The sequence below is a fragment of the Taudactylus pleione genome, unplaced genomic scaffold (assembly GCF_031769625.1).
Source record: "Taudactylus pleione unplaced genomic scaffold, aTauple2 ptg001059l, whole genome shotgun sequence".
NCBI classification, from domain to species: domain Eukaryota; kingdom Metazoa; phylum Chordata; class Amphibia; order Anura; family Myobatrachidae; genus Taudactylus; species Taudactylus pleione.
The window spans coordinates 132,112-159,302 of record NW_028285460.1 but is presented as its reverse complement, the minus strand read 5'-3'; the positions used below and the strand labels follow the sequence as shown (position 1 = coordinate 159,302).

Here is a 27,191-nt window from a genome sequence, read left to right as displayed (position 1 = left end):
CCATGTTGTGGTGGGCAGAGACAAGAGAGCATCTCATCAGCTACATGGCAGGAGGACAGCTGGAACCTTGGCCCCTGAGCGCTGGGAGACGTCACCTGCACACCACTAGCAAATAGGACAACTGTAATAGCCTGACCAAAGCCTTAGCTCGCCCGCGACAGCGTCTATCGCCCAACTGTGGCTTTATGCAAATGCTGCTGCTACTACTGTAACTCCCTCTAGTGTATATTCCTGCGGCTGAATGTGTGAGGAGTGAGACGCCCACTTTTAGCGCCCTTGCACGCGGTCATACTGATTGGTAGATTCTTATACGCCACCATCGGTATTTGCACCAGTCCTAACGCTAGTGAGGTTTCTCCGTCTGGCCTCCTGTGCATGCAACAGGTGTGGGATGATATATGGTCATCATGTAGATACTGATGAAAGTGGGCCATCGCTTACTTACCTGCTCGCGGTGGCTGCAGTGTGGATTCCGGGTTCCAGTGGTCGTGTGGCAGATGCTCCAATTCCGGTAAGTATTCTTCCCCTATCCCTAACCTCAAACTAGTGCCTAACCCTCCCGGCAGCCTAACCCTGATCCTCCCGGCAGTCTAACCATCCTGGCAGCCTAACCCTAATCCTCCCGGCAGCCTAACCCTGACCCTCCCGGCAGTCTAACCATCCTGGCAGCCTAACCCTCCCGGCAGCCTAACCCTGACCCTCCCGGCAGTCTAACCATCCTGGCAGCCTAACCCTGACCCTCCCGGCAGAGTAACCCTAACCCTCCCAGCAATCTAACCCTAACCCTCCTGGCCAGGGGCGTCTTAAGAGAGGAGGGGGCCCGTGTGCACTCCCCGTGCGGGGCCCCCTCCTCTCTCCTCGATGGTTGGCAGCTGACTGACGCGGCTGGCCAGCCACCGGAGCATTAGAGTATGTCCGGAGTCTACTGCACATGCGCAGAGCACCAGAAAATGGCCACGGCGGCCATTTTTCCTGTGTACAGAGCAGCGCTGACACCCGACACGGGACCACGGACAGGTAAGTTTAAAAAAATATAGGTGCAGTGTGTGCGGGGTCCCCCTGGACCCAGGGGCCCGTGTGCCCCGCGCACACTGCACCCATTATAGATATGCCACTGCTCCTGGCAGCCTAACACTAACCCTCCTAGCAGCCTACCCCCAACCCTAACCCTCCTAGCAGCCTAACCCTGACCCTCCCGGCAGCCTAACCCTAATGTTGACATTCTGAAAATATTGATACAAGAGTTGTTGACCTAATGACTACATCCCGTAAGTGTCGGTGCCCGTGACGCTCCAATTTCCTGCTCCCAGTCACTGCCTCTGATTGCATCAGCGCCCTGACGTGTACACTCTGTAACGCTTGCGTTGTATCAGTTTTTAGAAATTTGCACACATGCGCAAATCATTCATCTACGTGTACTTTGGCAATGTGTTCGGCTCTGAATCACGCCCTTAGCGTTCAGCTGGATCCCATGCTACATTCAGCCAGTCACCCAGCGCCTTACACACACGGCATAAATACATGTGTACAGGTCACACAGTAGTCAGTTGTCTGAGGAAGAACCAGTCACCGTCATGTAAGTATATATCTATTTATTTATTTCAGAAATGCTTTATAATATTTCACATTTCATCGAGAGGAAAAAAAAAGTCGACTGAAAACTAGCAAAATTCATTCAATAGGTCATTCTCAGAACCATTCCAGGTTTGATTACTCTTCATTTTAAATAAAAGAAAAAAAGTCACATTCCCCACACATTAAATTGGCATTAAAAAGGCACTTTGGATTTAAAGTTAATACTGGTTTATAGTTCCTTTGCATTCAAGTGTCTGGTTGTTACTTTCCGTAGTGTTCCCACAGCTCGGAGCCCGAAAAGATCAATAAAAGAAAAAGTAACAAGAACCAGGAAATGACAGACTGTAAAAAAGACGTACGGAGATCAGATAAAAAAGATAAAGGAAACCAATGTGGGGGTACCAAGTGATTGGGTTCTGAGTGTCCGTCCACCTGGAGAGAGTCACGTCCATTCCGATCCAATCAGCCGCTGGAAAACGGACCGCGAACATGTTACAAAGTTGCAGAAAAATATAAATGGCGAAATATCCAAACCGCACTTGTTATAGTGCGTAATCTACATTAAAACAGCGATTACCCTAAGAGAGAAAAACCATCCGGAAAAAGAAATCCCACAGATTGCACTTCCAGGAAAAGAATAAAGTTGAGGTGAGGGATCTAGAACGCTGTAGTAAATCGCAGCACCACAGAAATCTTCCTCAGTGATTTGCAGGCGTCTCCGGTGCTAGATGGCGATCCTCCGCGGTGGATGGGGGGGGGGGGGGGAGGGGCGGTATCACTTGTATATACTGACCGCTAGTGCGATAGCAGACAAGGACACGCCACTATATGATTAACCGGCAAACACCGTATCCAATCTTTGGTTTTGCAGTTCTTCAGAAAGGTAGAAAGAGGGAAAACGTATATTATCTATCGCAACGTATTGTGCGTCCGACGCGAGCCCCCGCTCCTTCCATTACAGAATGAGGACTTTCTGGTAAATAGGCCACAGCTGGTAAGTGGAAGTCTGCTCTCACGTCAGGGGCTTAAAGCCTTTCTCTGATCCAATGTCTACAGTGATATTTGTGTACAGCGGGAGGAACTCCCTGGATAATAGATTATACCGCAGAGCGTTCATACCATCTTGTCTCCATGTTCGTCGCGTTTTTGCCAGGAGGTTGAACCTAAATCAAGAAAAAAAGACCGAGGTTAGAAAAAAGGAAAACATGCAGCATGCAAGAAAAACCTCATTACCGCTACCAATCAGCCAGCTCCCCGCCACACACGGATCCCGCTCTCTAGCACCCCAAGTGTTACCCCCGGGTACTGCGTCTGAAGGCAAGCAGAGGAGGTTGTAGTCAGATGCCATTCTATTCATTATCTGCAGCATACGGTACATACAGCCAGGAGTTGTGTAACAGTCTATTGTAGGAATGGAGGTGCGGCTGGGCAGATACGGGCGATGGCGGAGTGTACCCACAATAATACAACATTGTGTTTTTAGAGCTCCATGTCACTGACATATAGTTATATCAGAGTTATACTACCTGCCAATAGACAACATCTAAGCTAGTAACATGTATCACTGCCTATTACAGGTGCATGTAACATGTATCATTGCCTATTAGAGGTGCATGTAACATGTATCATTGCCTATTAGAGGTGCATGTAACATGTATCATTGCCTATTAGAGGAGCATGTAACATGTATCATTGCCTATTAGAGGTGCATGTAACATGTATCATTGCCTATTAGAGGTGCATGTAACATGTATCATTGCCTATTAGAGGAGCATGTAACATGTATCACTGCCTATTAGAGGTGCATGTAACATGTATCATTGCCTATTAGAGGTGCATGTAACATGTATCATTGCCTATTAGAGGAGCATGTAACATGCATCACTGCCTATTAGAGGTGCATGCGGTCATTCACTTTATGCAGAAACGGAAAACTACGGATCTCAGGGCAAAGTACGCAATAATCATACATGTGACGGAGCAGTATGGTCTCTACTAATGTCCTAATGAGCAGCAGCTCCTTATATAAAGGTTTGCAGGTATGCGGTAGAAGTATGGCGTTCCCGCTAGGCTTTCTCAGCGGGGCGCCTGATTGGAAAGAGCTAAAATGTGCCCTGCCCTTATGGAGGCTGGTCACAGGTTGGCGTTGGCGGGCCAGCAGCGCTCAGCCCCACGCTGCTGCGACACTCCCTGTCCCGCCGCTCCCCCCAGAGTGCTGCAGTGTCCCGCCGTGGGAAAAGTTATAAACACTTACTGCCAGGGGAATGGATGCCATGCGCATTGATCTGGGCACACTCCATGAGTGCTGGGCACGTGCCCATCAGTGATGGATAGGGAAGTGCATGATGACACCATGCCCCTTTGTCGGTTGCCCTATACTATTATCGGTGCCCTGTCCTAACTAAAACCTATAAAATAACTTGTATTTGGAGTAGTGATGTCATTGTGTTCTGTGCAGCAGCTGCGATAAATTTTATTGACATCAGAATATCAAAATGCTTGGTATGTCCGCAATGACCACTTCAACATGTATCACGTCGACACTGATGAAATGTGGACATGATTAGAATGTCGACAAAACATTCCTGGTGGTGCTTGGAGGTGAGTATTGCTTACACTAACCATTCCCGTAGTGCCTAAACCTAACCCTCCCATAGCCTAACTCTCCCCCTAGTGTCTAACCCTCCCCTTCCATATCCTAACCCTCCCCCATAGCCTAACCCTCCCCCTAGTGCCTAACCCTCCCCCTAGTGCCTAACCCTCCCCCTAGTGCCTAACCCTCCCCCTAGTGTCTAACCCTCCCCTCCCATAGCCTAACCCTCACCCTAGTGCCTAACTCTCCCCTCCCATAGCCTAACACTACTCCAAGTGCCTAACTCTCACCCTAGTGTCTAACCCTCCCCCAAGTGCCTAACCATCCCCCAAGTGCCTAACCCTCCCCCAAGTGCCTAACTCTCCCCCAAGTGCCTAACTCTCCCCTCCCATAGCCTAACTCTCCCCCTAATTCCTAACCCTCCCCTCCCATATCCTAACCCTCCCCCATAGCCTAACCCTCCCCCTAGTGCCTAACACTCCCCCTAGTGCCTAACCCTCCCCTCCCATAGCCTAACCCTCACCCTAGTGTCTAACCCTCCCCTCCCATAGCCTAACTCTCCCCCTAATTCCTAACCATGCCCTCCCATAGCCTAACCCTCCCCCTAGTGCCTAAACCTTACTTTCAGCTCCTGTAGCCTAACCCTCCCCCTAGTGTCTAACCCTCCCCTCCCATAGCCTAACCCTCCCCCTAGTGCCTAAACCTTACTTTCAGCTCCTGTAGTCTAACCCTACCCTCCCATAGCCTAACCCTCCCCCTAGTGACTAACCCTCCCCCATAGCCTAACACTCCCCCTAGTGCCTAACCCTCCCCTCCCATAGCCTAACCCTCACCCTAGTGCCTAACCCTCCCCTCCCATAGCAAACCTTCCCCCTAGTGCCTAACCCTCACCTCCCATAGCCTAACCCTCCCCTCCCATAGTCTAACCCTCACCCTAGTGCCTAACCCTCCCTAGTGCCTAACCCTCACCTCCCATAGCCTAACCTTCCCCCTAGTGCCTAACCTTCCCCCTAGTGCCTAACCTTCCCCCTAGTGCCTAACCCTCACCTCCCATAGCCTAACCTTCCCCCTAGTGCCTAACCCTCCCCTCCCATAGCCTAACACTCTCCCTAGTGCCTAACCCTCACCTCCCATAGCCTAACCCTCACCCTAGTGCCTAACCCTCACCCTAGTGCCTAACCCTCCCCTCCAATAGCCTAACCCTCACCCTAGTGCCTAACCCTCACCTCCCATAGCATAACCTTCCCTGCCTCTAGCCTAATCCTACCCCTCCCCCTAGAGCCTAAACCCTTCCCCTAGTGCCTATGGTACACTGTGTCGGCTTATTTCTGCATCTGTGATGCAACTAAGATGCAAAATGTAAAGAATAAAATGGCACGCAGCTAATCGCAGAGCGTCTCAATCGCATGAGGCATCTTGCGCAGTATGGCATAAAGACACCCACGGTATGCAGGTAGATCCCGAGGCCATATATGCCGGCAAGTTATCTTCTACAGGAGTATTTGTAAAAATGGAGAAGTGGTGCGCAATTTCAGGTGGGTTTGGCGGAGAAACAGGCGCAAATAAGCAGATTGTGTAAGATTGTTTTATCACCTTGTGGCTTCTCACTTTGTAGTTCAACATACGCGCACAAAAGAAAATGGAGGGCTACAAATGGCTAGGAAGTGCTCTGGCACGTAACAATTGTGCTTGTACAAGTTACTGGACATCTGTCATTAACATTTGCTTTGGCGCTAGACACAGGACAGGTTCCATAGCTGCAATAAGATATATAAGCCTGGACCATGCCTGGCTCTTACACCAATCAGGGGACGATCTGCGGAGGAAGCAGTGACGTAATAAATCATTCCTGTACAGCAGACGGCACTAACACATTACTGCTCTGAAGTGTAGGTACCCCGGCTGCACCCCGGCCGCAGTGAGGAAGGTATCGCTCAGGACGGGCACAGACCATTCTCCTCCTCTTCCTCTCATCCATGTTACAATTCTTCCATTTCACGTTATTGTCAGACACTGGCTGATCCGGTTGCTCGGTCTGACATCGCTCAGATGTCACATGTACATGGGTAATTAGACTGCTCAAATGTACAGTATGTACTATCTGTCCTGGGAGAGGTCTAATGGCTCCGCGTCAGATGGAAACGGGTGGCTGGCCTTTTATTGTGCCCATCTAATGGGAACTGCCCCCTGTAATAGTGCCCCCAGCAGCGGGGTAACCTGGGAAGTGATGGACTCAAAGACAGTGTGTGTGAGGAAGAGAGAATGGGGGGCCAGATACTGTATACTAGTGACCCCTGCCTGTGTATTAGCCACAGTGCTCACTGACAGGGTACATTACACTGACAGGGTACATTACACTGACCCCTGATACACAGCAGTGCAGATGTAAAAACTACATCTATGGTGTTACTAATATATGAAGACATAACCAGCGCGGTGCACGTCTCCAGGCCAGTAATGAGGCTGTATATAATCCTTCTACCAGATTGGTCTGTTCCAGTGCAGTCACATCATTATCAGGGATCGACCAGCGTCCATTACCAAAAATATGAAAGCTTGTATAGACCACCACACAACCTAGTAGTAAGCCCCCTGTAATAGTGCCCCCAGTAGTAAGCCCTTTGTAATAGTGCCCCCAGTAGTAAGCCCCCTGTAATAGTGCCCCCAGTAGTAAGCCCCCTGTAATAGTGCCCCCAGTAGTAAGCCCCCTCTATTAGTGCCCCCAATAGTAAGCCCCCTGCAATAGTACCCTCAGTACTAAGCCCAGTTTAATAGTGCCCCCAGTACTAAGCCCCATTCTAGTAGTACCCCCAAAAGTAAGCTCCCTGCAATAGTACCCTCAGTACTAAGCCCAGTTTAATAGTGCCCCCAGTACTAAGCCCCATTCTAGTAGTACCCCCAGTAGTAAGCCCCCTGCAATAGTGCCCCCGGTATTAAGTCCCCTCTAAGTGTGCCGCACACACACAAAATAAACCAACAGAATACTTAACTGATGCCAGGACGCTGCTTCCGCTGCCGTCTGCCGCTCTTCGGAACTATGGGAGAGATGTCATGACGTCTCTCCATAGTGCCTTTGGGGGGAGCTCCGGCTGCCGCCGCTATAGTACTTGTGGGGAAGCCCGACGCCGGAGCTCAGGAGTAAGCTCCGGCTGCAGCTGCAGGGAGTCAGGTGCCTGCTGGTAAAGTTTCAGCGGGCGCCCGACAAATGGAGCTTCTCTGCAGCGCTGGCGGGGTGGCTTGGAAATCCCGGTCGCCAGGACTAAAATCTTAGTCGCCATGGCGACCTGGCGCCCGGGATTTGTCGAGCCCTGTCATTATACCGCAGGACTACTACTGCTGGTCATATACTATGGCAGGGCTTAACAAATGTTTCTAAAACCTAGGAACCAGGATGAAAGTGTAGGAGCCAGACCCCACTCTTCCCCCAGGGCAGCATTACTGAGCAATACGTCCCAGGCAATCAACCCCCATGGCCACACCAATAACGGGGTACCCCAGGTAAACCACCCTCCCACAGCCACATTACTGAGCAGCTAACCCGCCTCTCCAGGCAATCAACCCCAAGAAAGACCACCCCTCCACAGCCAAAAAACTCTGGGCAAGCAAAGCCACCACCGGCAGTGGGCGAACTAGAGAGTGGTGGACCCAGATGAAAGAATATGCTTTGGGTACCCCTATGCAGTGCCCCCAGTAGTAGTCCCCCCTATGCAGTGCCCCCAGTAGTAGTCCTCCCTCTTCAGTGTCCTTAGTAGCGCCCCCTTATAGTGCTCTAGTAACACCCCCCCTTATACAGTGCCCCAGTAACACCCCCCCCCCCCTTATACAGTGCCCCAGTAGCGGCCACAATCCCTATGCAGTGCCCCCAGTAGTGGTCCCCATATATAGTGCCCCCGGTAGTGCCCCCCCCTATACAGTATCCCCAGTAATGATCTCCTCCTCGTAGTGCCCCCAGTAGGACTCCCCCCCCCCTTGTAGTGCCCCCAGTAGTAATTCCCCCTTGTAGTGCCCCCAGTAGTAATTCACCCTTTTAGTGCCCCCAGTAGTACTCTCCCCCTTTTAGTGCCCCCAGTAGTGCCCCCAGTAGTGCTCTCCCCCTTGTAGTGCCCCCAGTAGTGCTCTCCCCCTTGTAGTGCCCCCAGTAGTGCTCTCCCCCTTGTAGTGCCCCCCAGTAGTGCTCTCCACCTTGTAGTGCCCCCCAGTAGTGCTCTCCACCTTGTAGTGCCCCCCAGTAGTGCTCTCCACCTTGTAGTGCCCCCCAGTAGTGCTCTCCCCCTTGTAGTGCCCCCAGTAGTCCTCTCCCCCTTGTAGTGCCCCCAGTAGTGCTCTCCCCCTTGTACTGCCCCCAGTAGTGCTCTCCCCCTTGTAGTGCCCCCAGTAGTGCTCTCCCCCTTGTAGTGCCCCCAGTAGTGCTCTCCACCTTGTAGTGCCCCCCAGTAGTGCTCTCCCCCTTGTAGTGCCCCCAGTAGTCCTCTCCCCCTTGTACTGCCCCCAGTAGCGCTCTCCCCCTTGTACTGCCCCCAGTAGTGCCCCCAGTAGTGCTCTCCCCCTTGTAGTGCCCCCAGTAGTGCTCTCCCCCTTGTAGTGCCACACGTAATGAAAAAAAAAACAAAAAAAACACTTACCTGAATCCCCGCTGCCGCCATCAGCTCCTCCGTCTGTCCTCTCGGGGCGGGCCGCTCTGCATTATGGGAGACACGTCATGACGTCTCTCCCATTACCCACTGCAGGAGCCGGAAGATGGAGCGGCTCCTGCAGTGGGCGCAGCGGCAGTCAGTGAGAGTCTGATGGACTCTCATAGGCTGCCACTCAAAACAAACACACAGCTGCCGGTGCCGGCGGCTGTGTGTTTGTCAGTCACTGTGTAGCGCTGACCGAACTCCGTCCAGTCAGCACTACACGCTACACCCCCCTCACTCCCTCCCCCCTCACCCCCCTCACTCTCTCTCTCTCCCCCCTCACTCTCTCTCTTCCCCTCCCCCTCCCTCCCCCCTCACACTCTCACCCCCTCACTCACACTCTCTCACCCCCTCACTCACGCTCTCTCACCCCCTCACTCACGCTCTCTCACCCCCTCACTCACGCTCTCCCCCTCCATTGCCCTCACACTCTCTCTCACCCCCTCACTCACACTCTCTCTCACCCCCTCACTCACACTCTCTCACCCCCTCACACTCTCTCTCACCCCCTCTCACAGTCACCCCCTCACTCACACTCTCACCCCCTCACTCACACTCTCTCACCCCCTCACTCACACTCTCTCACCCCCTCACTCACACTCTCTCACCCCCTCACTCACACTCTCTCACCCCCTCACTCACACTCTCTCACCCCCTCACTCACACTCTTTCCCCCTCCCTTCCCCCCTCACTCTCTCTCTCTCCCCCCCCCTCACTCTCTCTCTCCCCCCCTCACTCTCTCCCTCATTTCCCTTCTGACATTTTGCTGTTTTTTTAAAAAAAAGTTTTGGTTCATACAGTTGTGATATTTTTGTTTTCATGTTTTTCCTACGTCACGAGGCAGAAACAGACGAAAAACATAAAACACCTCATCTTAATAACAATATTTATGCATTTTTTGGGGGCACTAATCCACCAATCATAAATGAGTAGAATTTAAAACATAACTTTTATTATTATTATTATGCAGATAAAATATGTTCTCACACGTAAGACAAAAAATTATTTAATAACAAAATCCAATCAGTGAGAGTCTGATGGACTCTCATAGGCTGCCACTCAAAACAAACACACAGCTGCCGGTGCCGGCGGCTGTGTGTTTGTCAGTCACTGTGTAGCGCTGACCGAACTCCGTCCAGTCAGCACTACACGCTACACCCCCCTCACTCCCTCCCCCCTCACCCCCCTCACTCTCTCTCTCTCCCCCCTCACTCTCTCTCTTCCCCTCCCCCTCCCTCCCCCCTCACACTCTCACCCCCTCACTCACACTCTCTCACCCCCTCACTCACGCTCTCTCACCCCCTCACTCACGCTCTCCCCCTCCATTGCCCTCACACTCTCTCTCACCCCCTCACTCACACTCTCTCTCACCCCCTCACTCACACTCTCACCCCCTCACACTCTCTCTCACCCCCTCTCACACTCACCCCCTCACTCACACTCTCACCCCCTCACTCACACTCTCTCACCCCCTCACTCACACTCTCTCACCCCCTCACTCACACTCTCTCACCCCCTCACTCACACTCTCTCACCCCCTCACTCACACTCTCTCACCCCCTCACTCACACTCTTTCCCCCTCCCTTCCCCCCTCACTCTCTCTCTCTCCCCCCCCCTCACTCTCTCTCTCCCCCCCTCACTCTCTCCCTCATTTCCCTTCTGACATTTTGCTGTTTTTTAAAAAAAAGTTTTGGTTCATACAGTTGTGATATTTTTGTTTTCATGTTTTTCCTACGTCACGAGGCAGAAACAGACGAAAAACATAAAACACCTCATCTTAATAACAATATTTATGCATTTTTTGGGGGCACTAATCCACCAATCATAAATGAGTAGAATTTAAAACATAACTTTTATTATTATTATTATGCAGATAAAATATGTTCTCACACGTAAGACAAAAAATTATTTAATAACAAAATCCAATCAGTGTGACGTCTAAATATGAGGATCTCCAATGGTCACTATACTGGGTGTGAGGTGCCAGAATAATGCACTTTATAATTGTACCCAGGGCAAATCTACCAAAGAATGGGATTTAGGAATACAGAAAATATAGTCAATTCCCACCATGTTCCATATTAAAGAACCGCTGAAAGCAGCCACTGTGGAAGCCCCTAAGCGGTGAAACGTACCAGACAGGTAGCTTTCCCTTTCTGTGGGTGCATTGTGTCCTCACCCCCCCAGAGCGTCTGCAGCCTGGGGGCTCGGGGATAGGCACATGGCGCCTAATCTTTATCTGCTTTCTGAATTTAGGGCTTTCGCTGTGGGGCCGCTCAACCCAGGTTCACTGTACGTATTATTACATACTCTGGACAGCTGCACCCTAAACCATTTTTTAACCCTTCCTTCATCATTTTTTCTAAAATCTTATTTCTGGCACAGTCATGGTACTTTGATATCGCCACACAGCAGTGTCTGCAATACTTAGCACAAGACTCGCTGCAGAGGTGTCTGTCCAACAGCAGATGTCATTTACTTTCTTCAGTACCCTGACACAATCATAGCAGGTCGCTCACGTGTCATTCACTGCACATACTAACGGCACGCAGCAGCTGAATCTCTGTACTCTTATTCTATCCTGACACAATCATAGCAGGTTCGCTCACGTGTCATTCACTGCACATACTAACGGCACGCAGCAGCTGAATCTCTGTACTCTTATTCTATCCTGACACAATCATAGCAGGTCGCTCACGTGTCATTCACTGCACATACTAACGGCACGCAGCAGCTGAATCTCTGTACTCTTATTCTATCCTGACACAATCATAGCAGGTCGCTCACGTGTCATTCACTGCACATACTAACGGCACGCAGCAGCTGAATCTCTGTACTCTTATTCTACCCTGACACAATCATAGCAGGTCGCTTAAGTGTCATTCACTGCACATGCTAACGGAATGCAGCAGCTGAATCTCTGTACTCTTATTCTGATTAGTGCAAAAATGATTCTGATCATACTGGTCACTTATTAATTATGCACATTTCAGGAGCTTATGTAAAATTGATTATATTGTTTGATATACAATTTTTTTACTCCATTACGACCTAGTATATATGCTTGGATTCATTATATCTGTGTTATTAGATCTATGACAGTGGGGGTGCCGCTGATGTAAATGAAGGATTTTGTCCTATACATATATCCTTATCATTACCATTTTATTCTTCGCCCGGGGGCAGTTATCATTGGAGGAAAGAGATACGCCAGCTTGAAGTCCCATCTTAATGCCAGTGCGTCCATGAATACTGCTGATGGTTCTCTGGATCTGGACCCGTACCTGGGGAACATGTGGTTGTGACGTGATGCCATGAGGTCTATGTCTGGTAGACCCAATTTGTTCACCAAGAGCTGAAACACTCCCGGGTGGAGAGACTACTCTCCGGTGTGTATGTCCTGACGACTTAGGAAGTCTGCTTCCCAACTGAGGACTCCCGGAATGAACAATTGCTGGGATGGCTGCAAGATGAACCTTTGTCACTTCCTTCATGGCTGCATGACTTCTTGTGCCTCCCTGATGATTGAGACTGCAGTAGTCGCGTTTTCGGACTGGATCTGGACCGGCCTGCCCTGGAGCCATGATAAGTGCTTTGTATACTGCTCGCATTTCCAGAATGTTTATTGGCAGATGACTTTCCTGATTTGTCCATCTTCCCTGAAAGGTGTGATGACCTGTCACTGCCCCCCATCCGCAAAGACTGCCATCTGTGGTGAGAAGCACCCAAGTTGGAATCCAGAATGGGCGCCCTTTGTCCAGATTATCCTTTTTCAGTCACCGCAGGAGGGAGAGACAAACCTCTGGAGTGAGAAGGATCATCTGGGACCTTATTAGCAGATACTATCCGTTCCACCAGGAAAAAATCAATCTTTGCATAGGCATGGAATGAAACTGAGCATACCCCACCATGTCGAAGGTGGATACCATTGATCCCAAGACCTGAATCGCTGATAGAATGGATACCCTTTGCTTGCGTAGCAGTTTGCCTACTCGCAATGATAGGGCCGCAATCTTGTCCTCTGGTAGAAACACCATTGTACCCGAGAATCCAGAAGTGCCCCCAGATGTATCATCTGCTGTCTTGGAGAAAGAGAGGATTTCTTCCAATTGATGATCCAGCTGTGCTTCTGTAGGCAGGCTATTGTCAGATGAAGATGGTGTTGTAAAACAACTGGAGTTTGTGCCAAAACCAGAAGATCGTCCAGATACGGAAGTATTCTTATTCCCTGATGCCTGAGATAGGCCGTCATGCCTGCCATTATCTTGGTAAATGCCCAGGGGGCCGTTGATAGGCCAAAGGGCAGCACCTGGATTTGGTAATGTTGCTGAAGGACATAAAACTGTAAAAATTGTTGGTGGGATGGCATAATAGGAACATGCATATACGCATCCTAAATGTCCAGAGAAACCATATAATCCCCAGGCTCCATAGCCAAAATAATTGACCGGAGAGTTTCCATACAGAACTTGGGTATACAAATAAACCTGTTGAGGGTTTTTAGATATAGAATAGGGCGATGAGATCCATTTGGTTTCTGTACCAAAAATAGATTGGAATAATAACCCCTTCCTTGTTGCAAGACAGGAACCGGGATTATTACCCACGCCTGCAGCAGTGAGCGACTGGCCTCCTGAAAAGCCATGGCCTTGACCTCACGTGATGGAGGATCTGTGCAAAAAAACTTCTGGGGAGGATGCTTCCGGAAAGTGAGTGCATACCCCTGAGAGACCACTTCTCGGACCCAGGTATCTGTTGTTGTTTGATGCCAGTAATCCGCAAATTGAAGAAGTCGGCCACCCACCCTGGGATCCCCCAGGAGGAGGCCCGCCCCATCAGCCCGAAGGTTTGTCATCCAGCTTAGAAGCTAGATGTCTTGCCGGCCGAGATCTCTTCATTTGTCGCCTGGATGTCCTGTGAAAACTAGACGGCCAGGAGGAAGATTGTTCCTTTGCTCATCCCTAAGGACGAAAGGACCGAAAAGAAACCTGCCTAGATTTTATTGTACCAGTAGATGGCATACCTGCAGACTTTGAAGCCGCCAGAGTACATATTATCTTATCTAACTCTGCTCTAAAAATTATATTTCCATATAATGGTAAGGATTGCAGAGCCTTCTTTGATCCGCTATCAGCTTTCCAGGATCTTAACCAAAGGACCCTGCGTGCCACTACTGACGCTGCTGATGGTTTAGAACCTAAATTCCAGCATCTACTGCAGCTCCTCCCAAATAAGAGGCCGCTTCCCGTATTTGGGAGATATACATCCTCTGTTCTCTGGTAGCATCTGGTAGAGTGTTCCAGTGCCTCCGTCCATTCTTCAACAGCTTTGGCTACCCAGGCTCCAGCCAAAGCTGGACGAGTAAACGCTCCAGATGATGAAAAGATCGGCTTAAGACATGTTTAAATCTTTCTGTTGAATCCTTAAGAGAAAATGTTGATGGAATAGGCAAAGTAACATTTCTGACTAAGTGCGTCACATGAGCATCCACAGTAGGAGGTTCCTTCTACTTAGTACATTCAGAAGCTGGGAAAGGATACAACAATGTTACTTTTATTCACATAAAACTGTTTATCCAGGTTACCCCATGCCTCCTCCATGAGCTCAGTGACCTGCTCAGATTTAGGAACGTTCGCTTTTTCCACCTTCCGGTATTTAAACACTGGAGGTTTCTTACTAGGGGTTGGTTCATCATCCTGAATATCTAGGATTGATTTAACCACCCTCACTAAAGAAGAAACATCCACTGTGGACAGATGGTCCTCCTCCCCGAGCTAGACCCTGGAGAAGAACCCTGCGCAACATCCGATTCCTCGGATGATGCGTCTGAATCCATATGCTGAGCAGAAAGATAAAAAGATAACTTTCGCTTTGGCGCCTTAGTAACTACAGGTCTGCTTGCCATACTCTGACTTGAGTGGGCATAAGCATCCATCCAGAAAGTATGTACAGGAGGTGTAAACATAGAATGCTGTGGACACCCCATACAAGGAGGCAGTGTGCTGTGGATACCCCATACAAGGCAGTAAGCTGTGGATACCCCATACAAGGAGGCAGTATGGGAGCAGCCATACGATCCACAAAATGCTTCATAACCTGAGACAAGGAGGACACCCAAGATGGCTCCTGTACAGGGACTGGTATACGGAACTGGTGAGGTGGCTCTTTATAACAGACAGCACACAAACCATCCTTTAAAAAGTCCTGAGAAGACACGCCTGCCAAACAGGCTTTACATGAAAGCAGCACAGGGCCTCCCCCTCCTGATTCCCTTTACTTTTTGACAGATCAGTTATAAAGGTAACAATGCAATGTAATGTGACAACCCTCACAAACAACAAGTAAATGTGTAGTATAAAGAAAAACCCAACAAACCTGCAACAGGGATGAGGAGAAACAACGTGATAGTTATAACTGACAGTCAGAAACAAAAGGCAGTATAGCAAACCGTCACATACCATGCATATGTAATTCAGCTGCACTGGGCTCTGAATCAACTACACAAAAACACAATGCTTGGTACGATACAGAGCACTATATACCTGACCCATGGGAGAGGTATACAGGGAGACGGACCCAAAACCTCCTGAGACCAACAGCTACAGCTGCACACAGATAGTGGACTGTGAGCGTCTCATATACACGAGGTGGGTAGGAGTGAGTAGAGACCCAGACGCAGTCCCTTCAGGGGAGGAGCTGCCGGGGGAGCGCCTACATCCTCTAAGCTGCATCAACCGGCCAGGTACGCTGGCCTCGTGGCAGCAGAAGCGTTTGCTGCCGACCCCCAGCATCAGACGATAAGGCCCTTGTGGTCTAGTGAGGACACAGCCGCTCCGGGCCCTGACTGCAGTGACTTCCGGTGCGTCCCTGAAACCAGAAGGACTGCCACGCGCAATTCTCTGTAAGCGAGGAATCGCCTTACCTGACATCTCCGTGCGTCCGGTTGCAGTCCGGGTCCCAGCATCACTGCTAGCAAGCTCAGCCGAAACCACCGGTCCTGTTACTGGTGTTGTGGCCTGCCGGGGGTAGATGGGAGTTGCAGAATATGCATCTTAAATTAGACGCTCAGTACTGCCAACCCAACAACATAGAAAATAAAATAAGACATAAAATAAAAGCTTAGGACTGTCTGAGCAGTCCCGTTACAACAGTGCGTCTGAATCCTGTCGCAACAAATAGAACAACTGAAGGCCTGTGGCTGGGGTAGATATGGAGGAGGACCCGAGGCATCCTGGGAGCTGAAAGCTTTAACCGTTTGGTACCTGGAACTCTCCATCCACATTACCCCATGGAATCCCTGTGGATCCCTATGGACCCTGAAAATTAAAGTTAGGTTTAAAATTCTACTCCTATTTTATGATTGGTGGATTAGAGCCCCAAAAACAGGATTTTGGTACTTACCGATAAAACAGGAGATATGGTAAGAACTTACCTTTGTTATCTCTGTTTCTACGAAGTCCATAGGGTCCACAGGGTTGACCTTGGGGTATAGCTGGATCTGGATCCATGGGCACCACGCAGTTAAAGCTTTGCTGCTCCCAGGATGCACTTGGGTCTGTCCTCCTCTATACCCCGCCCCGGCCACAGGCACCTCAGTTGGTAAGCAGCTAAGGCCGGAGGAGGAGACTAAACAGAGAGAAGGAAGACTGGAACACACAAGAAACCATACACACAGAAATGGGAGACGGAAAACCGGTGACCAGCCACACAGCCCATTTGAAGCCAGGTGCGTCAGGGCGGGCGCCCTGTGGACCCTATGGACTTCGTAGAAACAGAGATAACAAAGGTAAGTTCTTACCATATCTCCTGTTTTCTACTTCAGGGTCCATAGGGGGTCCACAGGGTTGACCTTGGGGATGTCCCAAAGCAGTTCAACTAAGGGCGGGGACGCTCCTGTGCTGAAAGGAGTACCCGGCGCCCGAAGGATGCATCCTGAGAGGCGAAGGTGTCAAACGCATAGAACCTCAAAAACGTTTGAATTGAAGACCAAGTGGCCGCCTTACACAGCTGAACAGCGGAGGCGCCACGTCTAGCAGCCCAAGAGGGACCCACAGAACGAGTGGAATGAGCCTTAACGGAGGCTGGCACAGGTAAACCCTCCTGTGCATAAGCCTCACAAATAATGGAACGAAGCCAACGGGCTAACGTTTGCTTGTTGGCAGGCCAACCCCTCTTGTGAAAACCGAAGAGGACAAACAAAGAATCCGACTTCCTAACCGAAGCAGTCCGATCCACATAGATTCTAAGTGCCCGGACTACATCTAAGGAAGCCTCACCAGCTGAAAGATCAGGCGACTGAAAAGCTGGCACAACAAGTTCCTGATTAATGTGGAACTTCGAGACCACTTTGGGCAAAAACTCAGGACAAGTGCGGAGCACCGCTCTGTCCTGATGAAAAATCAGAAAAGGAGGGCGACAGGAAAGCGCCCCCAACTCTGACACCCTCCTGGCAGAAGCAATTGCTAGGAGAAAAACGGTCTTGAACGTCAGCCACTTGAGGTCCACCGCCTCAAGAGGCTCAAAAAGATGACCCTGCAAGACCCGTAGCACCACCGCCAAGTCCCAAGGAGCCACAGGAGGCACGAAGGGAGGCTGTATCCTGAGAACACCCTGGAAAAAGGTGTGAACATCCGGTGTAGCAATCCGTCGCTGAAACCACACGGACAATGCAGACACATGAACCTTCAGAGAGGCCAGGCGTAAGCCGAGGTCCAAACCTGATTGAAGGAACTCCAAGATTCTGGAAACCCGGAACACCTGAGGATCATAGTTTCTGGATTCACACCACTGAAAGTAAGTGCGCCACACCCTGTGGTAAATCCGTGCGGAGGCAGGCTTGCGTGCCCTAAGCATGGTACCAATGACTGAACTGGAGAAACCCCTAGACCTCAAGACGGCTGTCTCAAGAGCCATGCCGTCAAAGACAGCCGACCCAGATCCGGGTAAAGGCAGGGCCCTTGAGACAACAGGTCCCGACGCTGAGGAAGAAGGTACGGAGCGTCGATGGAGAGACACCTCAGATCGGAGTACCAAGGACGTCTGGGCCACGCCGGAGCAACCAGCACGAGCGTGCCGCCGTCCTGCTTGAATTTCCGCAGAACCCGAGGAAGTAAGGATATCGGAGGAAACAGATACGCCAGGTGAAACGTCCATTTCACCGACAGCGCGTCTACCAGACTGGTGCCTGCGTCTCTTGTCCTTGACCCGTAAACGGGCAACTTGTGATTGTGACGGGAGGCCATCAAGTCCAGCTCCGGCAGCCCCCACCTGTCCACGAGTAGCTGAAACACCTCTGGGTGAAGCGACCATTCCCGGGATGCACGTCGTGACGGCTGAGGAAGTCCGCCTCCCAATTGAGGACTCCGGGAATGAAGACTGCCGAGATCGCTGGAATGTGACACTCCGCCCAAGCAAGGATGCGAGACACCTCCGACATTGCTGCCCGACTTCGAGTTCCTCCTTGGTGGTTGATATACGCCACCGTGGTGGCGTTGTCGGACTGCACCTGAACCGGCCGTCCGTAAAGAGCGGGACCGGACGACTGCAGGGCCCGATAAACCGCCCGCAGTTCCAGAATGTTGATGGGAAGAAGAGCTTCTTCCGCAGACCAAGGACCCTGAAGTGACAACGAGCCGGTCACTGCCCCCCAACCCCGAAGACTGGCATCCGTCGTGAGCAGGACCCAGTCCGGGATCCAAAAGGGACGCCCCTCGATCAGATGAGCTGTCTGAAGCCACCAAGCCAAAGACTGCCGAACCTCCGGGGACAACACCAGCACCTGAGAGCGGATCCGGTGAGGTAACCCGTTCCATTCCGATAGAATCAGCCCTTGCAGAGGCCGGGAATGGAACTGGGCAAATTCCACCATGTCTAATGTTGACACCATGGAGCCCAAAACCCTCATAGCCGAATGGACCGACAGGCGGCAACTGCTCAGGCAACTGTGTATCCTCAGCTGCAGGGAGGAGACCTTCTCCGGGGTCAGGAAGATACTTTGCTGCCGAGAATCCAGCAGGGCTCCCAAATGAACCATCCGCTGAGATGGAATCAGGGAGGACTTTTTCCAATTTATCAGCCACCCGTGCGCTTGCAGGCAAGCGACCGTCAAGTGGAGATGATGAAGCAGTACCTCCGGGGAACTCGCCAGCAACAGGAGGTCGTCCAGATACGGTAGTAGCCGTACATTCTGGTTCCGAAGATGTGCGGCCATGACCGCCATAATCTTCGTGAACACCCTCGGTGCCGTGGAGAGACCAAAGGGTAGCGCCCGGAACTGGTAATGGTGTTGAAGGATAGCGAACCTCAGATACCGCTGGTGCGAAGGTGCTATCGGAACATGGAGGTAGGCGTCCTGGATATCCAGGGACACCATGTAATCCCCCGGTTCCATCGCCAGAATGATGGAACGTAACGTTTCCATCCTGAACTTGGGAACTCTGAGGAATTTGTTCAGAGACTTCAAGTTGAGGATAGGGCGATGAGAACCATTGGGTTTCCGCACCAGAAACAGAGAATAGAACCCCGTCCCTCGTTGTAATTGAGGAACGGGAACAATGACCCCTGCTGTCAGCAAGGACTCTATAGCTTCCTGAATCTGTAAAGACTTCGTCGTATCCTGAGAAGGACTCGTGCAGAAAAACTGGTGGGGCGGTCTGTGCCGAAAAGACAGGGCGTACCCCTGGGAGACCACTTCTCGAACCCAGGCATCCGTGGTGGTATTGTGCCAGCACTGGGCAAATAGAAGAAGTCGGCCTCCCACTCTGGGGTCCCCGTCCCATCAGGCAGAAGGTTTATCTTCCTGCTTGGAAGAAGGGCGCCTGGCACTCCAGGGCTGCTTCTTGGGCTTAGAAGCGGCCTTGGTCGTCGACTGCCTCGGGAAGGACTCACCTTTTGCCTTGCCCTGAACCCGAAAGGACCGAAAAGCAGAGCTCCGTACCTTGGTAGGAGCAGAAGCCGAAGGGAGGAAGGCTGATTTAGACTTAGCCAGAGTGTCCACAATTTTGTCCAAGTCTGGACCAAAAAGCAACTCCCCATTAAAAGGTAAGGCCTCCAGTCCCTTTTTGGAGTCAGCGTCAGCTCTCCAAGACCTCAGCCACAAAGACCGGCGCGCCGACACAGCTGCAGCCGACACCCGAGAGGTTAGCAGGCTTGCGTCTAACGATGCCTCCCCAATGTAGGAAGCCGCATCCCTTATTTGACCTATCAACGCTCTCTGGATCTCCGGAGCATCTTCCGGAAAGGTATCCTCCAAAGCATTGGCCCAGCTCTCGATGGCCTTAACCACCCAAGAGATGGCCATGGACGGACGGGCCACCGCCCCCGAGAGAGTAAATAGACTTCAAACAAGTCTCCACCTTCCTGTCCGTGGGATCCTTCAGGGAGGAGATCGACGGCAAAGGCAGCGTAGCGCTTTTAATTAAGCGGGTAACGTGGGAACCCACCGCTGGCGGAGTTTCCCACTTCCTGCAATGAGCCTCCGGAAACGGATAGTTCGAAGCCAACCGCTTCTGCAGTTGGAACCTCTTGCTGGGCAACTGCCAGGCCCCTGCCATATGATCTGTCAATTGATCGGACAGGGGAAAAACCGTCGAAGCTACCTTGGCCTTTTTAAAATTTGGGTATTTTGACCTGGGGGCGGGCACATCCTCCTCAATGTGAAGGATGGCCCGCACCGCCCTAACCAATGCCGGCACATTAATGGAAGACTTAGCCTCCATCTCCTGGGCCCCGGCATCAGAGTCAGAGTCTTCATGGATCTCCCCGTCATCCGAAGACACGTCCGTGTCCGTGAACTGAGCCGCCGGTGAAGCCGGAACGGAACGCTTGGACGCCCGTGGGGGCAAATCACTGTGCAACATATGTTGAAAAGCCGAAGACGAAGCCGCCAGACTCTGAACAGAGCTGGAGAGGACGTCCACCCAAGGCGGGGGTACTGCCTGAGGATACCCCTGAAAAGGTACCATCGACTGCTGCGGCACCGTGGGGGTTTGCACGTATACCGGCAAACCCGCATAAGGACCCACAGTCTGAGACCCGGGAGGAGACTGCACCAGACGAGTCACACCCGGGGAACGGGGCATGGTAGGCTGGGGCAACGCCCTAGAAGGGGCCGCAGTCGGGACCGCTAGCTGGTCCGCGATTGACGCCAGCACTTGCGTAAACATTGCCCACGGAGGATCCTGCGCCACCGGGGGTTTAGAGGGTCCAGGTACCAACTGGCACCGCCCGCACAGACCGTCCTCAGACAATTCTGCCCCGTCAACCCCTGCCGAACAGCGTCGGCAGGAAAACAACACAGGAGCCTCGGAGCGCTCATTCCCCTCATCAGACATGACACAAACTTTTTTGCAAAAAAAGTGTCTCACCGAAACGAGGTAAGGCGTATAACACCCACGCACTCCCAAGTATGCAACCCAAACAGCCCACAAACTGGTACTGAGGAGCACACCGCAGTATGTGACGGACCTCACAAATACGTAGATTTATATAAGTGAGGTACACAGAAAGAACACCCCTCCCCCACGCACCTGCGGGCCGTAGGAGAAGGAAAGGGATAGGTAAAAAGCTGACAGTAAGTAGAAATAAGCACAGACAGCAGCACTAGCAATAGTCACATACCATGCAGAGAAGTTATACTCACTGCACCTTCCGCTACAATCAACCTCCCAGATTCAGTGTCTGGGAGGGCTATAGCGCTGCGAACACTGTCCTTTGCATGGGGAGAGGTACACAGGGGGACTGGTCCACTGGAAGCCTGCCTGGGAGCTCTGCGATGCTGCCTCAGGAAGATGGCCGCCGGAGAGCTCTGAGGAGGAGTGGCCAGGAGATTACAGCCCAGCGACGCCAGCACACATGAGAGAAGGCGCGCTGGGCTGAGGGGAGGAGCGCTGAAGCAGGGAAGGCTGCCTCCCCTGCTAGTACTAAAACCCCGGGGAAGCCGGTTCCCCGCCGGTACTTACACCCCGGGGGCCAGCGGACACGCGGGGTATTCCTGAAGAGAGGGAGCCCGCCGCCGCTACTAGCGCCGACCGGCAGCATGAAGACTGCATTATCCCCGCGTGCAGCGCTGACAGCGCTGCACGCGGCTTACCTGGCCCCTTCAGTCCGGCAGCAGTCCTTGGGTGGTCCCGGAGCCACGCTAGCACTGACTCCGGGGTCCCGCTGCGATCCCCGGATCAGTACCGGCGTCGCAGCGCCAGCGGGGCTGTTGGAGCGGCAGCATAGACGTCCAGATGGACAGTCTGATGCTGCCGCTCTGAAGACAGTAAAAATAAAATAATAAAATCTTCTTCTTTTTTTTTTTTTTTTTAAAAATAAAGAATAAAGCTTAGGGGCTGCTTATGCAGCCCCACTGCGCAGGGTGACCCGACTCCGGCCGGGCACCAACTAAAACTGAGGTGCCTGTGGCCGGGGCGGGGTATAGAGGAGGACGGACCCAAGTGCATCCTGGGAGCAGCAAAGCTTTAACTGCGTGGTGCCCATGGATCCAGATCCAGCTATACCCCAAGGTCAACCCTATGGACCCCCTATGGACCCTGAAGTAGAAATCCCTTTCTCCGATTCCACAGGGGACACTGGAGGACTTCAAGACAGTGGGGTATAGACGGTGCTGAGTGGAGCTGGCACTTTAAATTTAAATGAAGTGTGACTAGCTCCTCCCCTCTATACCCCTATAGGCCAGTATTAGAACCGTGCCCGAGGGAAGCGGAGAAAATAGATTGTAAGAAGAGGAGGAGGCGATTGTACAGATAACTGAAAGGTGAAAAGAAAATAACATAGAATGAAACAAGAGAGGACAAACATGTCTCTAACATTCATATCACCACCCTAGACAACAAACATGTCGCCAACAGGCATAACTGGTATGGCAAGAAGAACAGCGCAGGGTGGGCGTCCAGTGTCCCCTGTATGTGCAATACCTGTTCAGGATCAGACTCCAGAGGCTCTTAAGGCGAATCTGGGGCATATTCACCCTCTTCTAATTCGGGCATATCCTCCTCCTCCTCTGGGTCATCCCAATGGAGGACTGAGGGTAACAATCTCTTTTTAGAGACCTGCGGAGCGGACGCCATTGTCATGGCTCTGGAAATCCCCTCCATAGAAACAGCTAGGGATCTCGCCCATGCTGGTTCCTCTGTAGCAGCTGACCTATAAGCCTCTCTTTCTCTGCGAGAAGCCTCCAGTTCAGCCGAGAGGACATAACGGATGTAACCTGCGTCCAAGACGGTGGTTCTGACATCTCTGCAGATTGCTGATCCGTATAACAACCGTCACACAATCTGGAGGTAGATGACTGTCCCTGTGTACATTTTACTCCACACTTTTTGCAGGTAAATAAGTTTTGCGAAGCCTTAGACCTGCCAGTCATGCTACATACAGACCCCACACAAACCACAAGAGGTTAAGTGACAGGGTAAGAAAAACAGAATATACTGGGGTACAGAGATTGGAGACGGTCACACTTGCCCACAACAGCGCTCCTGGCAGTGCCAGAACGCCAGGCAAAGGATTAATTATTATTATGCTCCAAAACGCTCACTTTACATCAGCGTAAACCCCTACTGTAATACATCATACAGGTCCGTAGGCTGTCCAGCGCTGCCGCTCCCTGTAATGGCCGCCAGCAGTCTGCAGAGAAACGCTGGGGCTGATGGGAGGCAGGAGAAGGAAGTCGGAGCTATGCTCCGCCCCCTGCATTCTAGCGCTGTTCTGATCTTTACATGTGCCCGGATACTGGTTTTTTAGTCCATGCTGAATGCTGTATGAACTGAGGGTCTCTTACTGACGCCTATCTCCGTGTCCGGAGGCGCAGCGTATGTATACTGTACTTGGGTCTGTATTATTTCCTTTTACGCCTAAATTGTGTATGTATCAATTGCGTGTAACTGACTGAACTTTTACCTGAATAATACTTGTGCTTTGGAACCACAGATTCATCTCCTGTCTTTATTTGCGGTCAGACTGCGTACGCAAATTGGCGTTATCCTTAGAGGTTTATAGGAAGGATTTTAGAAGGTATAGGCAGGGGGATATAGAGGTTAATTTTAAAATCAACATTATATATATATATATATATATATATATATATATATACACACCACACACACATACATATATATATATACATACACACACACACACACACACACACACATACTGCCTCTGTGCAGTATTCTGCTGAGCCGCCTACTGCAGGGACAATGCCGGCTACCCTGCTTGTCAGGGAGCTGGAACGCACAGGGAGCCGCCTCTGACAGCCATAAGCAGGCTGCCCTGCTAATCAGGGAGCCAGCTGTACATAGAGATGCGCTGGCTGTACTGCCTTCAGCGCGCACTCTGGGAGGTCTTGTGTCAGCCCTAAGCTGGCTGCCCTTCTAATCAGGCAGATGCTGAGGCTTGGAGGCTTCCTGCTGCTGCTGCGGCTCTGACTGTAGGGTGTCCGAGATGCGCGCTACACGCAGCGGCATGTGGCCCCCCCTCTCAGGTGTCGGGGACCCCAGGCGAAGTGCATGCACTTGCGAGTGGGTCCCCTCCGGCAGCGTCCCGCGTAGCAGACAGGCAGTTGCAGCTACTGCCTGTCTGTCCTCAGTGTTTGTCTTATTAAAAAACTATCCTAGGCCTAAGAGCAGGAGAGATCTTTTTAGTGACCTGCTCCCACTCGGGCACAAACTAATACTGGCCTATAGGGGGATACAGAGGGGAGGAGCTAGTCACACTTCATTTACATTTAAAGTGCCAGCTCCACTCAGCACAGTCTATACCCCACTGTCTTGAAGTCCTCCAGTGTCCCCTAGTGGATGAAGGAGAAAAGGAGAGTATGTTTTCTCTTGTGACCACCTTGTATACTGATTTTACTCTCAGGGATCACCTCCGTGTATTACTCAGGGTATCCGTACATGGTCAGTTACTATCAGGGATCACCTCCGTGTATTACTCAGGGTATCCGTACATGGTCAGTTACTATCAGGGATCACCTCCGTGTATTACTCAGGGTATCTGTACATGGTCAGTTACTATCAGGGAGCACCCCCGTGTATTACTCAGGGTATCCGTACATGGTCAGTTACTATCAGGGAGCACCTCCGTATATTACTCAGGGTATCTGTACATGGTCAGTTACTATCAGGGAGCACCTCCGTGTATTACTCAGGGTATCCGTACATGGTCAGTTACTATCAGGGAGCACCCCCGTGTATTACTCAGGGTATCCGTACATGGTCAGTTACTATCAGGGAGCACCCCCGTGTATTACTCAGGGTATCTGTACATGGTCAGTTACTATCAGGGAGCACCCCCGTGTATTACTCAGGGTATCCGTACATGGTCAGTTACTATCAGGGAGCACCCCCGTGTATTACTCAGGGTATCCGTACATGGTCAGTTACTATCAGGGAGCACCCCCGTGTATTACTCAGGGTATCCGTACATGGTCAGTTACTATCAGGGAGCACCTCCGTGTATTACTCAGGGTATCCGTACATGGTCAGTTACTATCAGGGAGCACCCCCGTGTATTACTCAGGGTATCTGTACATGGTCAGTTACTATCAGGGAGCACCCCCATGTATTACTCAGGGTATCCGTACATGGTCAGTTACTATCAGGGAGCACCTCCGTGTATTACTCAGGGTATCCGTACATGGTCAGTTACTATCAGGGAGCACCTCCGTGTATTACTCAGGGTATCTGTACATGGTCAGTTACTATCAGGGAGCACCTCCGTGTATTACTCAGGGTATCTGTACATGGTCAGTTACTATCAGGGATCACCTCCGTGTATTACTCAGGGTATCTGTACATGGTCAGTTACTATAACGTATAAATACACCTTTACATTTTATTTCTCACGTACTGTAAGTGGAGTTGGTGCACTAGTGCTGAGGTCGGGTCCCTCTTACACATAATAATTAGAAATAAACATGTCCCAGATGCTGAGGACATGAACGCGGCGTCACCTGGACCCACGTCCGTATCTACCTAGATCACGACAGCCAAAGTGCAGTCTCTGTTTGTTTTCCACCACTAATCAGAGTGACCTTGGGGGAGTGGAACTACTCCTAAGGCCGCTGTGTCCTCACACACCGCTATCTTTTATGCCATATGGCTATAGGCAGTATAAGGTGTACTAGGATTAGGTATATTAGGATTAGTAATTTCGTTGCAAAGAAATTGATTTAAAGCTGCAGCTGAAGCAGAACGATGCATGATGGGGGTCACTGCTGTCTATTACCAGCTCAACCGGATTGTGTACCTATCCCTTTATTTTAGTTGGCTTATAGTGTACAAGGTGCTTAGTAACAGTGTTTTGGCGCAGCTAAGTAGCAAAGTCCGTGGCGCTAATCGGAGCTATTGGGCGCAATGTGAGTAGAGGTGTATGTGGACACGTGTACTTCTGTCCCCATCAATGTATAACCCCCTGCACGGTGCTTTCCCTATCTGTGCTGGAACCCTGGAAATAAGTAAAGCTACATAACAGATCTTCTATATACACATTTATCCCCGGGCAGCTAATTAACCACTTCCTAGAATAATGGAATAAAATGAATCCTCCTGGAAATGGCTTAGTCACATACAGGAAGAAAGTTCATGACAGTCACTGTGTTAGAATACATGAAGCTTTCTGCATTACAGTCATTTACAAATGATTCAATAATATATGGTCTATAGATATGCTGCCATTCCTGGATTTCCAATGTTAATGGCAGATGCAATTAGATAAAAGCGTTAATTTAATGTGTACGGGTCACCTACACCAAGTGGTGGCAGACATTATATGGGCTACAATGGTGACTTCACGGAAGTAGTGACAGAGCCACGATGGCGGCCTGAACGATGTATAGGAGACCGGTACACGTTAAAGGGAACGTTAAGATATTGTGGAATCTCTCGCAGAAGGACGATTGCGGCTTAGTCTTTGCTCTTACCGTTTTGGGTTTTGTTCATTTCCTTTGTCGTGCCCGTGCTTTATCATTTTATACCTCCCGTGTTTGACTGACGGCCGAGATATCAACATGCCGCTGAGCGCAACTCTTTGGGGTAGGAGAAAAATCCAGTGTTACACCACAGAAATAAATTCTCAATGAATAACATGCAGTTTTCCTGAGCCACAATCACCAACAACACTCGCACAGTCGCAAAAACATCAAAACCTGATTGGACGGGCTGGGAACAGAAACAAGGGGCATCTTGCGAGACTTTTTGGTCCCTGATCTGCTAAACGTTAAACCAAAATGAACTACCAGTCATTGGGCGACCAATCCGAACACTCGGATTATAACAATGTGTAAGACGATTTATTGCTCAGTAACACCATGCAACATGCCACGTGACACAGCTCGCCAATCTCA

The 27,191-nt window shown here is 50.9% G+C and overlaps 1 protein-coding gene across 1 annotated transcript in view; it reads right to left on the bottom strand.

Annotated features, from left to right (window-relative positions):
- Nucleotides 1-1,577: 1,577 nt before the first annotated feature.
- Nucleotides 1,578-27,191, bottom strand: part of LOC148453937 (beta-1,4-galactosyltransferase 3-like) — an 86,698-nt gene continuing 61,084 nt past the window's right edge. Inside the window, exons 6-7 of the mRNA XM_088461469.1 lie at nucleotides 26,769-26,873; nucleotides 1,578-2,738 (exon numbers count right to left, since the gene is read on the bottom strand). Of these exons, the coding sequence (XP_088317595.1) occupies nucleotides 2,588-2,738; nucleotides 26,769-26,873 (256 nt within the window). The 3' untranslated portion in view covers nucleotides 1,578-2,587. The remainder of the gene's footprint in view (nucleotides 2,739-26,768; nucleotides 26,874-27,191) is intronic.